At 41.8% G+C, this 15,592-nt stretch overlaps 3 protein-coding genes across 3 annotated transcripts; 1 reads left to right on the top strand and 2 right to left on the bottom strand.

The window, feature by feature from the left end:
• Positions 1–3,540: 3,540 nt before the first annotated feature.
• On the bottom strand, positions 3,541–5,745 carry g6pc1a.2 (glucose-6-phosphatase catalytic subunit 1a, tandem duplicate 2; the record flags this gene model as incomplete). Its single annotated transcript, XM_079292760.1, has 5 exons — positions 3,541–4,043; positions 4,319–4,434; positions 4,736–4,856; positions 5,308–5,417; positions 5,516–5,745. 5 exons carry the CDS (start codon positions 5,743–5,745, stop codon positions 3,541–3,543), a joined length of 1,080 nt encoding a protein of 359 aa, XP_079148886.1.
• A 1,146-nt stretch (positions 5,746–6,891) lies between these two features.
• g6pc1a.1 (glucose-6-phosphatase catalytic subunit 1a, tandem duplicate 1) lies at positions 6,892–8,791 on the top strand (the record flags this gene model as incomplete). The annotated part of the gene is made up of 5 exons (XM_079292765.1): positions 6,892–7,115; positions 7,199–7,308; positions 7,803–7,908; positions 8,000–8,115; positions 8,283–8,791. The coding sequence occupies exons 1-5, from the start codon at positions 6,898–6,900 to the stop codon at positions 8,789–8,791; spliced, it is 1,059 nt and encodes a 352-aa protein (XP_079148891.1). The 5' UTR covers positions 6,892–6,897.
• A 2,033-nt stretch (positions 8,792–10,824) lies between these two features.
• psme3 (proteasome activator subunit 3) lies at positions 10,825–15,455 on the bottom strand. The gene is made up of 10 exons (XM_079292762.1): positions 15,319–15,455; positions 14,176–14,208; positions 14,006–14,068; positions 13,683–13,787; positions 13,538–13,586; positions 12,680–12,798; positions 12,309–12,445; positions 11,895–11,949; positions 11,550–11,636; positions 10,825–11,464 (listed from the first exon to the last, which is right to left on the bottom strand). Exons 1-10 carry the CDS (start codon positions 15,358–15,360, stop codon positions 11,384–11,386), a joined length of 771 nt encoding a protein of 256 aa, XP_079148888.1. The 5' UTR covers positions 15,361–15,455; the 3' UTR covers positions 10,825–11,383.
• Positions 15,456–15,592: the final 137 nt, after the last annotated feature.

Raw genomic sequence — 15,592 nt, 5'->3', positions numbered from 1 at the left:
TTTCCATGGAGGAGTTTAGGGCCCAGGAGAATGTAGGTGAAGGAAACAGGAAGACACGCCACACAAACAGCTGTTCACCGCTCACTGCCCTGCCGTTTCTTTTCGGCACTAATTAATTCATGCTTTAAGAGGAAAAAAATACCGTGATATACCGTGAAACCGCCAGAGTCTTACAAAATACCGTGATATGCATTTTTGGTCATACCGCCCAGCCCTAATAAAGATATTTTAATTATTGGTAAAAATCACAAGCTATTCCGCAGTAATGAAGTAAGCTCCTCCTCCTTTACCAGCTGCAACATTAAAGCACCAATAACTACAATTCAATAACATAACATCCATATTATTGTAATGTTCCACTTACAGAGTCGGCGACAGGGTCCTTTCAATAAGTTTATTCACCACAACCGCCACTCTTATTTCCGAGTCTCTAGCGAACATTAGTCGTCGGACTACTACAGTGTGTTTTACACAACAACTCTCCTTCCGGTTCCGGTCTAACCCCACAATCACTCGCTCCCGACACAAAACACTGTACAGGGTCGCTACATTATTCTGCATAATGTGTAACTGTTACTCTAACAGTTTATATTTTGATGCAAATTTTGTAATTTGACGTAAGTCATACTTTTGATCACTTGTAACAGAATACTTTTACTTCAGTAAAATATCTGAGTACTTCCTCCACCACTGAAAGTACCTCAAATTTGCATGTAAGTGTAGCACTTAACGAAGTAAAAGATGCTGTCTTGATAACAACCTGATGGTGAAGTGATAAGACGACATTCATGTGTCATATAAAAGCAGGTGGCGCAGGCATTTCTAAGAACGTGTCCCGTGTTTACAAACCTGAAGTGAGCTGCAGCTTCTTCTCCACAGAGCGGAATATTTCCTCCGCAGCCGCCTCCAGTCTCTCGGCCACCAGCTCCTTCACCGCCTGCAGTCTGGACATCATGGACCGACAAAAGTGTCTCTTCAACCGGGGAGCATTGTGTGCACTTCAACACACTTTAACGGGCACAACAACAACACTAGGGATGTAACTTTAGCTGCAGGCAAGCCATAGTACTTCCGGGTTCGTCTTCTTCGTGTGCTTCAAAAAGCTGACGGTTGATGGTGAAACACCGCTACCCTCTGTTCTTAGATGGTGTTACAACGATTAATGTCCCCGTAGGCCACTCGGATCTTTTAAAAGTAGCAAAAGTACTGACATCCTTAAAATACCATTAAAATACCAAAATTTAAAGTACCCATTATGAAAAAGGGCGATTCCAGAATAACATATATATTATATTACTGGATGATAATTTGTGATGCATTGATGTGTTCATCAGGTGGAGTTAATATTCATTACTTTATATACTGCTGGGTTGTGAATTTCACCAAGGGATCAATAAAGTTGTATCTGTATTTGTAATAATACACCCTAATCTATTTATTGTTGATTATATGTTTGTATTATCAATCTGAAGTCAACTTACAGAGTATTTGAGTAAAAGTATGTCATTGCTTTCCACCATTAGGTACATACTTTGCTTGAGTATTTTCATTTTATGGAACTTTACAACTTTACCACATTGCTGAAGCCAATATTGTACTTTTTACTCCACAACATGTATTTGATAACTTAAAGTTACTGTGAGGACTGGCAGTAGCGGCAGTAACTACAGCTGAATGAATAGTGGAGTAAAAAGAACAATATTTCCCTCTGAAATGTAGTGGAGTAGGAGTAGCTTACAAAAGAAATACTAAAGTACAGTACTATAACCGCTTTCTCTAACAGTAGTAACATTAAAATGAGCTAAAATCTTTCTCATTAATTTTCACTTTGAAACAACAAAAAATTATGAATGAACCATTCGGTAATCAGTCACTTATCTATCTGTGTTTGTGCGTGTGTGTGTGTGTGTGTGTGTTCTACAAAACACAAACAGACAAATATTGAATGTTCAGCTCTGACCGTCGTCTTCAGACGGCAGCATGACGTGTGGATCTGTGTCATCGCAGCATGTCAGGCTAAAGGCCAGGGATTCAGTGTCGAGTTAATGATTCATAGCTCAGTCTGGCTTTTGTGTTTTTATATCTACGAGGTTATACAACAGACAAACAAGGGACATGGGATTTTTGGAAGGGGGTCATGTGTGTATGCATTTCTGTGAAATGAAACATTTCGTGCTTCACTTGCTGATGGGGACAGAAATCAGTCAGTCAGCAAGAAACTACATTTACTCTGTTATAATTATTTCACAGTTTTAGCTACAAGTTACTTTAAAGATTCAGATAAATTATACAAAATATAATCAACAAATAAAACATATTTTATTATTGTCAGTCAAGTCATTTTAAGTCATAGTCCAATATCACAAATCACAAATTTGCCTGAAAGAGTTTTGCAATATGTACAACATACGACATCCTCCGTCCACTGACCCTCACATCGAATATGAATAAACAATGTGAAATTATCAACATAAGAAAATTACAAAAGTGGCTCAAAGGTTGAAGATCAGAAACTTAAAGCCTTTTTTGTCTCCCATGTAATTGTGTACATTTACTCAAGTACTGTGCTTCAGTAGAATTTGATGGTACTTGTACCTACCTTGAGTATTTCCATTATCTGCTACTTTGAACTTCTCTATTGTATTTCAGAGGAAATTATTGTACTTCTAACATCTGACAACCTACTTATTTTGAAGACTTTTACATCGACTGCATATGATCAGTTTCAAATATGATGCATTGTTATACATTACACCACCCAACAGAAATAATATATGTATAAATATAATATAGTCAGAAGATAGATCCAATTCAATGTAACCACATTGATATAATAACAGTCTGAGAAGTGCCATGTTGTTGTCAAATGATTACTTTTACTTTTGTTACCTGAGGAACATTTTGTGGAAGTCCTTTAGCTGAATAAACCTTTGAATTCTGTGCGTTTACTTGCGTTGGAGTATTTCTTACATTGAGGTACTTTTACTTCAGTAACAGATCCCGATAGTAATGCGGAGGCTGTTGACTGTATGTGGTGAAGCAGATTGATGCAGATTAATAAAAGGCTAAATAATCATCAGTCCAGTCCAATATAAACCAAGTCATTAAATACATTTTTCAAGATATTCTTTTATTAAAAATATTCAAAAACAGTTTCAAAAATACTTTCTTTAACATTTAAAATACATTACTGATACAGTTGAAATACCACGTGGAAGCTGTGAGTGACTTTTCTGAGGTTTAACAGAGGAGCTGCATGTGTTCATCGTTCGTCCTTTTACAGGATTCTGAAAGAAACTGTCAATATCATATTTTGCTAAATTCATAATCGGTCTTTGTAAATGCCACTGGACATCCTGGATAGTGCTTTCACTTGGTGCTCACACAGTTCAGTGTCTAAATCACACCAGTGACAGTTTCCCATCTCATAGGCTTTGGTTTTTTATCCTCCTGAAGATCAGCTGGACGCATGAAACGCAACAAGCACCAGAGGAAAGTTCTTTTGAGACTCTCCTCGTCATTAGTCCGTATAGTCCGAGTTCACAGTCCCTTCTTGCTGTGCAGGCTCAGAGCTCCGTTCACACAGTACGGGACGATGCTGACGGCGACCAGCGGCACGGTGGCGCTCTTGCAGAAGGACAGCAGGTAGAAGAGGGCGGCGGTGTGCGTGGGAGGCTTGAAGGAGTCGAACAGGTGCAGCAGCACCAGAGAGCCGACGACGCAGCCGACTTTGCTGCTTTTGCTGCTGCTCCTCTTGGTCTCGGTGTAGAGGGGCGAGTGCAGGCCCAGGCCCAGGCCGAACAGGGTGCCCATGTTGCGCAGGAGGCTGGCGAAGGGCGTGGAGTCCAGGTGGACCCACTCGGCCCTCACGCACCACTTCTGGGCTTTCGCCAGGGTCCAGAGCAGATCCACGCCCACGGCTTTGAGGACGAGGTAGAAGCCCACGGCGAAGGAGGTCAAGAAGAGCGTTGTGTAGAAGTATTTCTTCATGCTGGCGCTGTAGATCCACTCAGTTCTGTTGAAGGCTTCGGCCACGATCATACCTGCAATCCATCCAAACGGCCCGGTCAATATCATGGGTTGTATTTTGAGAACATAAGGAAGAAATGAAGAAATATCGAGAAATATATAGCGAAGTGGGCAAACGAGATGGAATACATTGTTAATGTGGACAGACACACCATCACTTAATTCACAGCACACATTCACACTCTTAAAGAGTCTGATTCATTTGAATTCATGTAAAAAATATTTCATTTACAATTGTTCTTAGTCAGTCGTCGACTGAATTGAGGTGTTCAAATATTTCCACACTGACCTGTGATGACGCCAGCGACGACCTGGTGGGGGAAGTGGGCGGCGATGAAGACCCTGGAGAGACAGACGCACACCTGGACTCCCCAAAACAGTGTCCACAAACCCACCCTCAGATACCTGCCAACAACAACAACACACTTTCATTGTTCTATTCTGAAAACAGAAGGTGCAGCAGATTTAAATCCGCCCCCCCTCTGCCAGTAAAAGCAAGTCAACCTTAAAGCAATACAACAATTAGCAGTTCTTAGCTCATCATGAGAACTTCAGTTGCCTGGACGTCAAAACAACTCACTCACAATCTCCCTTCTTTTTCTCCAAACCAATAGTTCTCAGGAGTCAATGATCAACCACAGCTCAGAACAGATAGCGTGTTCGCAGTGATAAGCTCTGAGGGAAAGAAAACAGTGACCAGACTCACCACTCCTTGTTGGTGGATTTCTTGCCTCCATATTTCTTCTTGCTGGTCACGATGGTGAGGATGGAGGTCACCAGAGTGTAGTAGACACCGGCGGCTCCCATAGCGTGGCCAGAGGGGCTGCCTGGACCACACACACACACACACACACACACAGTGTCAGTGGCTGATTCCCTCAACTACAGCGATGACTGCATGGTTCATTCCTCATGTTGTTGTTGTTTCAAATGTATGAATGAATTAATGAGTAACATTTTAGTTCATTTTATTTAAGGTTTCCACTGCTGATTAAACCTGTGAAACATAACACGGCTGGGTACAAACAGAGCTGATTGCCCATAAGCTTCAAGTTCACTGGTTTGTGGTAAAATGTATTTCAGTGCAACACCAACAGAATATGAATGTGTCCTATTTCAGCGGCTGATCTTGGGGCCCCGTGTCCACACCTGCAGCTGGGTTTTGCACCCACATAAGTAGATTTATTGTTTAAAGTTACCACGCAGCAAACTCGGGAATGTGTAATATTCCAGGAGAGCGGGAGGAATGGGGGCCGTGTACAGTGTGTCATGTCTGACCTGGGCCGGTCTCACAGGTCATTGGATACTGCTCGATGTGAGGCCGATCTCCGTTTGCATAATGAGCCGTCTCATGGACCCACCAGTAAGGCCTCTCCCCAAACAGAATCCTGAAGATGGCGACAGACACATGCACTCCAATTAAGTTGTTTTTTTTAAATAAATAAATGTTCAGGACATTTCTAGTTGAAAGATTCAGCCAACTCACCATTTGAACACCATGTTGAGCCAGTCTCCGATCACGGCCACCCAGATGAGCTTGATGCTCACTGAAGACCGCAGGTGAAACCAAAGCGGGAAGAAGATGAAGAAGGTGTTCCTGAGGTCTGCCGCCCAGGAGACCCAGAGGAACCAGCCCTGGGCGTCCTGGTAGTTGGTCTGCAGGTAGCGGGTGGTGCTCACCCCGAAACCCTGCATGGCGTCCATGACGGCGTCCATCTTTGCCTTCGAGAGAGAAAGAGAGCGAGAGAGAGAGAGAGAGAGAGAGAGAGAGGGGGAGAAATCTGCTGCGTGACAGGAAAACAAGAGTGCTGCTTATCAGTAACACAGCTGGTTGGTTTTATACCAGAGGGACCCACCACCCCAACGCATGCTCACGCTGATCTTTGGACCTTGCACATGTGCACATGTGCACATGTGCAATAAAACACCGGGAGTCAGGAGAGTTTGGGTGGTTTGTCACACAAACATGTTGAAAATAAAGCAGGAAAACAAGATGTGAATAGGAGTCTTTGTCACCGGACTGTACGCAGCACGGGGAGGAAGTCAGTCGACCAACAAAACAAACAGTCTGCAGAACAACATTTGATTTTCACTGAACTGCATACAATATTTTTAAACATCAGCCAAGTCCTCTCTCTCTCTCTCCCTCTCTTAATATCCTCTCTTTCTTATGCGGGCAGCCACTTGAGTAATAATTCATCAGTTATGTAATTGTGTTGTTTTGGTGATTTGGTGGAAGCATTTGTACGTTACATAAGGAGATCAATGATTAAATGATTGGCTTTGGAGGAGATAGTCGCGAATAAAACAGAAGGAGCAGATCGTCTACAAGATGCTGCTCTGTGTGACAAAACAAGGTTTGGCAGAGACGTCCCCCAAAGATGAGCTCATATTTGATCTTCTTTTGAGGGACACAATGTCATCATCTCTCACATGTGTTGTCCTAAGAGGGAAGACACAAATGACGCGCACTCCACACCATCCGTGGACCATTAGTTGGATTAACTGCGAGCCAAGATCAATGGATTTCACAAGCTTGAGCTCAGAACGGAAGCTTCATTTTCATTGATCAGATAACAGTGATATTAAAAACAAGGTTTTCCTAGAAACCCGTGATCCGTCAAAAGGGGGCGGCGGCTGATTTCTGTAATGATGGATTTTAGCACAGGAGGCCTCAAGGGGTGTAAAGGTCTGCAGCGTAAACAAAGGCAAACAAATTCGCTAGCCTTGAGTAAAGTCCGGTGGGGATCACACACAGAGAGGCAGGGTTACAGAGGGGACTGTCTGGCCTGGAAGAGCTCGGCAGCAGCCTAACTGACCAAGAAGGGACCCAGATTTGGTGCATCATCAGGCAGAGGTTGTGATATCATGGATCTCCTCCACAGCTGGGGGGTCGAGCTGTCGGCCCATCTGCAGGCCACGTACGGCCGCTATGAGGGCCTGTTCAGCCTGGCGTCCACAGTGGCCGACCTGCACACCACGTACTTCTGCTTCTTCCCGATCTGGTTCCACCTGCGGAGGCACACGGCGCTCAGGCTCATCTGGGTGGCCGTCCTCGGAGACTGGCTCAACTTGGTCCTGAAATGGTAAAACGGCTGTTAGAGTCCGAGACACGTCAAAAGAGAAGAGTTGTGTTTTTTTTTAGTTCTCTTGGTGTTTCCCGTGGCAGGGTTCTGTTTGGGGAGCGGCCGTACTGGTGGGTTCACGAGACCCGGTTTTACGGAGCAGGACCGGCCCCGTCTCTGCAGCAGTTTCCCATCACATGTGAGACTGGACCAGGTACAGTTCATGGCAGGCCTGTAGTGGATCACGTGACTTGATTGATTCTGTCTGTTTGTTCAGATCATTTCTTGAGTGTTTGACGAGTGCTCGTGGTTTTCTTTAAATGAAGGTGGACGTTATAAACTCCATATCTTTGGCGTTTTGTAGAGATTTCTATCTTTTCATTTATTTTTGTGTTGCACAATCTCTCCTTTTTGTTTGAAGCTCAAAGTTCAAACTCTTGGATTTTGTTTTCGCACCACTTTTTCATTATTTTACTCCACAAGATTTCAGAGGGAAATATTCATCAATCAACACATAAAGTTTAATTTATTAATACAGATTTGAGTAACAAATAAAATGCATATAAACAGGAGAGACATTGCATACAATGAGACTTACTAATAAGCAATAAAAAACACAAAACTACACCATGAAATAATTTGCCAGCTTTAGGAGATACTTATCTCTGCAGAAGAATGTCTGAGATTTGAAGTCGGAGTCTGTTGCAGGAAGCCCTTCTGGTCACGCTATGGGGGCAGCCGGGGTCTGGTACGTGATGGTAACAGCGCTGCTCGCTGTTGCCACAGAGAAGCGATGCCCTCCGTTACTATACAGGTGAGTCTGTGAGGAAAACAATCATTCATCTCTGTGAAACATCGAAAATAAAACTGTCATCTTGTGATTCATCTTTTTCCCTCTCTGTCAGATTCTTGCAGATAGGCCTGTGGGTGCTAATGGGCCTGGTGGAGGTGGTGGTCTGCATGTCCAGGGTCTACATGGCGGCCCACTTCCCACACCAGGTTGTTGCTGGAGCAATTACAGGTCAGTCTGCCCAAATACTGCAAGACTTATACATTTTGCAGGGATGTAAATGAAGATGTATGGTGTACATTTGGCTCCAATATCAGGGATGTGGTGAGAGGTACAGAGGTATTATGCAATAAAACCATGACTCACCTGATGGACCTTCTTCTCTGTTTTTGTGTCAGGTGTACTTGTCGCTGAGGTTGTCTCGAAGGAGAAGTGGATCTACAGCGCCAGCATGAAGAAATACTTCTACACAACGCTCTTCTTGACCTCCTTCGCCGTGGGCTTCTACCTCGTCCTCAAAGCCGTGGGCGTGGATCTGCTCTGGACCCTGGCGAAAGCCCAGAAGTGGTGCGTGAGGGCCGAGTGGGTCCACCTGGACTCCACGCCCTTCGCCAGCCTCCTGCGCAACATGGGCACCCTGTTCGGCCTGGGCCTGGGCCTGCACTCGCCCCTCTACACCGAGACCGAGAAGAAGAAAACAAGCAGCGGCTTCAAGACGGGATGTATCGTTGTCTCCTTGTTTCTGCTTCAGCTGCTGGATGGATGGACATTTCCTCCTGGAAATATAATGACTTTCTACTTCCTGTCTTTTGGTAAAAGCGCAGTTGCACTTTTAATCCCGACCACGCTGGTTCCCCGGGCGCTCTGCTGGATTTGCGAGGGAAAGAAAGAAGACAAGAACTTGTGATTTCATGTCAACTTGTAAAGTTTAGAGTCAATTATTAGTTTAATTTTCTATGTTTATTGTTTGATACTCAAGATCATTTAGACTTTTAAGACAATGTCCCTGGAGTTATTGTGATATCAGTCCCTTTAGAGGAATATGTACTGTCAACAGTTTAGGAAATACGCTTGTTCACTTTCTTATCAAGAGTTAAACGATAAGATTGATACCACAATGATGTCTGTACGCTAAATATGAAGTTACAGCTAGCGGCTGGTTAGCGTAGCTTAAGGGAAACAGCGAAAGTACCAAAATGTCAATATGTGATTTTACAACGGGGTTTTGTGTTCGGCAAATTTTTTTAAATATTTTGCTGGTTGCGAGAGATTTTAACGTTTTGTTCGACGATATAAAATAGGTCAGTAAACACCCCTCTGGTGAATTTAGAAGTTTCTACGTGTCTTAACGACTAAACGTCCTCACTCGCTCCTTTAATGTCAACAAGAGTGGATTTTTATACAAATGTAGTTAGAAACTTAGAATACAAAAGTGCTTTTTCAGCTCAATGTTGTATCAATGATGGAATTTATAACCACTTGCTTTCTGTAAAGACTTGTTTCTTTTTTTTCTCCAAATGTTCCAGAGTGATACTGCTCAATTCTCTGACAGGAACAACCATTAAATATTAACCAGAGCACGCTCCCGTCACTCGAAGGTCCGGCAGAGTGACACAGCCTCCCACCACAGCCATTCAAAAGAGACACGGGGGTCAAGGGGCAGAAAGACAACACGTGCGTCTCTTAAGGCTGTAAGAGCGGTGCGCTGTTCAGGCGACATATCAAAGCATGCGGAACGAGATCAGCAGGATAGCAGACAGACTCTGCAACACTTCTAATTATATTATAAACCGAAAGTAGTTATGTTAGTCACAAAAATGTTTTTTAAAAAAAGAAGAAAAACAAGGAAATTATGACCTATTATAGGAATCTGTACTTTAACATATTTTCATAGGAGATGAAAGGCAGGGTCAAGGTGAGACCCCTTTTGATGACATAATCCACGTGACATTTCCCAACTGCTAACCCCAGGTCTCCTCTTCTCCTCTTATCTCAGAGGGCTGTTTTCCGGTGCTTATCTGGTGAAGACATATCTGGTGCTCTATGACGACAGGGAGAGTAGGACATACAGAGAGGGGGGGGGGGGGGGGGCAATACAACTGCTTCAGGAACATTATGCAACACTACGCTGTTTATATTTGTCGGCTCCGTGGTTGTTTTTCTCCGTCATGATGTACAGATCTAATTTTATCACCATGCTCCCATCGGGGAAAAACACGAACCTCAGTCTGAGAAAGTGTGTCAGAGGTTGAGCACATTTCCATCAATTCAGGCTCTCAACCCAAATAGATCTGCACAGATGTTAAGGTGAAAGTTTGGACTGACTGGGTGGGAAAAATGTGCTTGATAGATGTTCTATTCAAGCTTATTTTAAGGATATTATATGAAAGTCTAAAAATGTATGCTAAAACATGCACACGTGGACAATGTTTCCCTGCAGGTCGTCATTTTCGGCTTCATCATTTCCCTCTAAATTGTAGTATAAGTATAAAATAGCATACAACTGAATTATTCCAGTAACATTACTTTGACTTTCTCTCATAATCTACTGGCATTAAGTCAATAGATTAGTTTTATTGGATTTTATTGGGGTTTAAAATGTGTTCTTCTTCATACACTAAGGCTACACTAATGTGCATTTAGTGCAGAACTAACTACACACAACACAAACAGAAATCAAACATATCCAGGATTATATCCGTATTTCGGTCTGTGTTGGTTCCTTTCCTGCAGAGTGACATCTGCAGGTCAAGAGGAAACACAGCAACGTTTCCTCAGTTCTAATAAAAGGGATTTTACTGTATGCCTGAACACAAAGCTACAGTATGAACGTAAATGAACATCTTGATATTTGCATGAAAACGTCGACATCCCTCCGACATCCAATAAGCTATTTTTGCAAACACATAAATGCCAGAAATGGTTTTCTTTTATCAAAAAACGCTTTATTGAAGAAAACGAATGCCTCAACACAAGAGATGCTTCGGTGACTTATGAATTTTCACTGAAAACGAATAAGCCTGTGGATCAGAAACCTGCTTAGTATTCATATGTAACGACTACATTGTGTAATGTATAACATTCGGAGAACAAACTAAATCCACTAACCGCCCTTCCTCCAGATGAAGACGTCCAATATAATACTTAAATAAACAGAAAACATTCAGTGAAATGAAACAAACCACTCGGCTCTGAATTCTTCCTAAAGATATAAATTAAAATACTTCAAAGATCTCAGGACAAAATGTTCAATTCAAATTAAAAGATACAAAGCGCTGTGCTGACGTCTATGATCTTCCATCTCACCATTTTCCTTCAAAGGGTTTTTAAAACAAGAATAATATTTTACACTTAAAACAGAAACATGTGCGTTGTGTCCGTCTATGTTCTTGTACCGGGTTGTGTTGATTGGACTGAAGTAGGTGGAGGTCTAGTTGTAGTCCAGAGGAACAGGGACTACAACAAGGAGGGGGGGGGGGGTGAGACAGCTGGATGAACATCAGTACAACGCGTCTGTGTTACTGCTTCGAGGCCTCTTGATCTTCTCAATGTTCTTCAGGATCATGTCGTGTAGCGTAACCTTCACGGGAAAATAGGAATACATTGTAATCACGTGATTAACACCAAAATAAATAAATATTAGACTTCAATATATAATAACTTACGTATTGATTTCTGAGCTCAGAAACTATGATCTTCAGACTGATGTATTCCTTCTCATCAATCTCGGTTACTGTGCGCCGATAGTCCTCCTAATAAATACATTATATAAAGTCATTCACGCAAACGTACAGCATGTCATTTGTACCTCGAGGGGTCCTTCTCCTCACACTCAACTACTTGCTTTATAACAGCTGTTTTGTGATTTAGCTGATCTACGATCAGCTTCCTGCCCACAGAGTTACAAAATATCACGAGTGAAAGATCAACAATTAATATATAATCATGAAAACATAATCAGAAGTATTAAATGTCAACTTCATAATTCTTTTCAAATCATTTTCACTTACCACATGTGGATATTTAGCTATTTTAGAAACCAGCTTTGCCCTTGTGATGTAGTATCTAGAAGTAAAGAAGAAGAAGACAAAGATTTGGCTCCGACAGGTAAACTTGCTCAACAATGCAGAACCAAATTTGTAAATAATAAAGACACAAACAAACAGGATATAAAGGAGATATAAGGGCTGGGTGTAGAAATAAAATCGATCTGTTGATATGCCGTTTCCTGTGGATGCGTGAAGCTTTAACCCTTTTAGTCTCGGGTGGCCAGCCTTTGGTTCTTATCGCACCAACATCTGGCCACTAGAGAGACCAGCTACTGAAACATCAGTGGTGATACTCAGCCCTACAGCCATCTGATGTGGCACCACGTCCATGCCTCATACTTTATTATGTAGAATATGGTTAAGACGTCTACACACCTTGATGTCTGGTCGAGGTACGATGCTGCCTCTCCTTCAACTGTTCTGAGTTCAGCTACCGTCTCCTCTTGGATTGACACTCCGAAGTTGTTTCCGTCTTCTATCCGGGGGATAAGCAGCTGCACCCACATCTTCACCTGCAGAGGAACAGAAACAAAACAAAAAACTGCTCAGAAAAAGCAGAAAGCAACATTTTCTTTAACTGGATAGTAAGGATTGCTCAGCATACATGACATCTTACTTTCAACGATGTTCCATAAATTAATCTTCATCAGTCCAACACTTATTTTACACATTTGCAGCTGTAACACCTCATGCACTCAAAGTAAAATAACGTCACTGAGGAGTAGTGCTCTTGTTTCATCACTTACTGTGTTACATTTCTCTATGAGCGTCCTGATCTCTGGTTTGACCTTCTCAATAAGCTCAACGAGGCTTCCGTTGCTCTTCAGCATCCCACCAGGCATGACGAAGACCTTGGTGCCCGTCACTGGGGGAAGAAGGAAAACGGGGTCAAATAATGAAGTTTCCAGGAGGAGGCAGGAATGACGGCTATATCCAAATAAAGTGAAAGGTCTCTTTGTCTGTTCTGTGATTCTCTTAACCGTTCTTCTGACAGCCTTCACACTCTGCAGGCATATTTCTGAGGACCAGAGGAAGTGTTGAGTGTGAGCTCTGGAGATCTACAGGAAGGATTGTTTAGTAGTGTGTCGTGTACTCGCTGTGTAGTGCATTAAGAGGGGCCCCCCCCTATCAACTGATACACTTCTGAATGGCATGCTGGGTACAGCTCGTTCTCCATCGACAAAATATCCATGACCGTACGTTCTCTTAAATGTTTGTGTGCACATGAAAAATAAGAATAACAGTACGGAGTCTGACGTTACCCCACACAGAGAACAACGTGATGCAACTGATCTGCCCGATCATTGAAGTATTGTTGAAGCAACAGAGTTTTTGGTCTTAACTAAACCACACATACTTTAGGTATTTGTGAAGCAAATTTCTATTAACAACATGCAGCGTACGGCTCGCTATGCATCGCTCACTACAATACATTAAAGAACAGATAAAGAAAGAGAAACCGGAGCATAGGGGATATATTTATGAGTGACTTTCTCGATTTCTTGGACCTGGAATATACTTAAAATAGTGTACATCCAGCCAGAAAACAGTGTGTAGCATGGAGGGTTCTTTCACTTTAAGTCTGTTTGACCTCTTTTACTCACCCATGTCCTCCCTACCTCCATCCTCCAGCTTTCTCTTTTTGGCATTTTGCTGTGGAACAAGAGAACAACAGGCTCAGGCTGAACTCTCACACAGTAGTTATTATAAGCTTCCAGGATTCAGTTAAGCTCTATAGTGGAGCCTCACCGCTTCTAGTCCGTCATGCAGGTTTGAGAGCAGAATGGGGTCCGGCACCGTGAGGTTTATCTCCGAGTGTATCTCCTTCAGGTCAGCGATGTTTATGATTGGATCCTGAAAAACATCAAAGATACTAGCTGAACATCTTTCATTTACAAACTATGCTCTGCGCCTTGAGAAGATTACTAGACGTACTGAACACTTCTTGTCTTTGTATCAACTTTAAACCAAACATGGACGAACTATAAACTATCTACAGAGATCTATTTATCAAACACTTAAAGATGTAAGACCATACATTGTGTATTTAGTTGAATGAACCTGTAACTGACCTTTAAGAAGTGATCAAGCTCCAGCAACTTCTTTGGGAAAAAACTTGCAACTAACTCTTCTGCCTGAAAGAAATGCAAACTTTTAGTGGCTTAAAAACCAAATGTTTTAATAGTCGTGTGTGAAACAGCGGCCACAATATATCTGGTTTTAGATGTTAAACGATACTTACTTCTGAAGTGATTCGTTGCCTGAAAGCGTCAACCTGCAAACGTGAAAGACAAGAGTCCAAATATCAGACCAGCTGCAGCAGTAAATATGTAAATCCACTCATGTATTTAGCAATGGTGCAAGTAACAAAGGACATCAACACAAGCACTTAAGTACAAATTTGAGATAGAAGTAATTTACTTGAGTACTTCCCTTTTCTGTAACTTTATACTACAGGCAAATCTTTAACTCTTTACTCCACTACATTTGTCTGACAGCTTTAGATACATTAATGTCAAGTTAAAACACAACAATTGTACGTGAATGTTTTTGCTGAACTAAATGTTTTTGTGTGTTGAGAAAATTATTGTTACAAAAAGCTAAATAAAATTATTTAACAACCCAATTGGATGAGCTGGAAAATGCATCGTCACAAAGCTGAAAACAAACAGCGACACTACAAACGTACGATGATCTTATAGAATATGATGCATTGCTGTATATTAAACTACCCAACAGCATATATAAAATGAGTTAAAATTAGCACAACCTTAAACATATACATCAGTAAAGTCAACATACACAATAATGCAGCAGTCGTATTAATCCAGAAACATCATATATAAAAGTTAAACACTGACATTTTACTGCACAATGAGCAGTTTGACTTGTCACTTTAAGTAGATTTCACTGAGAGATATTTTCGTGATGCAGTACTTTGACTTGCAGTGAAGGTGTTTCAGTGTTCGAGTGCTTTTACTTAAGTATTATTAAAGGATATGAACAACAAGAGAAAAAATTATTAAATGTAAACAAATGCTCAATATATACAAAGAAAATAGAATAATATTAAATGAACGAACTAATTGGCTAACTTGGTAGCTAAGGCCTTTTTGGGGCATGGACTCCTCCAATATGAGTTATTTTTACGCTGTAACGTAAACGTCCCTTTAAATCAACATGGAGCTTCACGTTACTGTGACACTGCACCTGCCGGGAGGTTTGACAGGTGTGTTGTAACAAGCCGGTTAGCCGCTGTTAGCTAGCTGCTATTAGCCTTGAGTTCTCATAGCATGCTACAAAAATGTGGCTCACATGCTAGCAGGCAAAATGGCAACAACACGTCGTATAACCTCAACTAGAGCTTCCAAAAACACAACCGTACCTTGATTTTAATTTCATTGTCCACCTTAAGAAGTGAAGACATCTTATGTGATCAAAATAGACGAAGAAACGATTGTTCCCAACAACAGTGTGGCTTACTTTAGCTATCAGCCACACTTTTGTGAACTTAAAGATGACGTCATAGACACGCGACAGAGGGAACAGGGAAAACGATGTATTGACTGCGCCTGCGCGGTAACGTCATCGCATTTTTTTGTTTGGTTTTTATTACATTTTGTATCATTATTATTAGTTTTGTTTTGGGGTAAAGATTG

This window comes from Melanostigma gelatinosum (genome assembly GCF_949748355.1).
Source record: "Melanostigma gelatinosum genome assembly, chromosome: 21".
NCBI classification, from domain to species: domain Eukaryota; kingdom Metazoa; phylum Chordata; class Actinopteri; order Perciformes; family Zoarcidae; genus Melanostigma; species Melanostigma gelatinosum.
The sequence above is the reverse complement of the archived record's forward strand: the minus strand, read 5'-3'. Positions and strand labels throughout refer to the sequence as shown.

What these genes read in the sequence shown, in the direction of transcription:
- psme3 (XM_079292762.1), bottom strand. Translation starts at nt 15,360, where the DNA reads ATGTCTTCACTTCTTAAGGTGGACAATGAAATTAAAATCAAG. An exon ending in TCATAGAGAAATGTAACACA is followed by an intron (nt 12,446 to 12,679) that starts GTAAGTGATGAA and finishes GTTCCTCTGCAG; the next exon opens with GTGAAGATGTGGGTGCAGCT. An exon ending in TAGCTAAATATCCACATGTG is followed by an intron (nt 11,637 to 11,894) that starts GTAAGTGAAAAT and finishes TGTATTTATTAG; the next exon opens with GAGGACTATCGGCGCACAGT.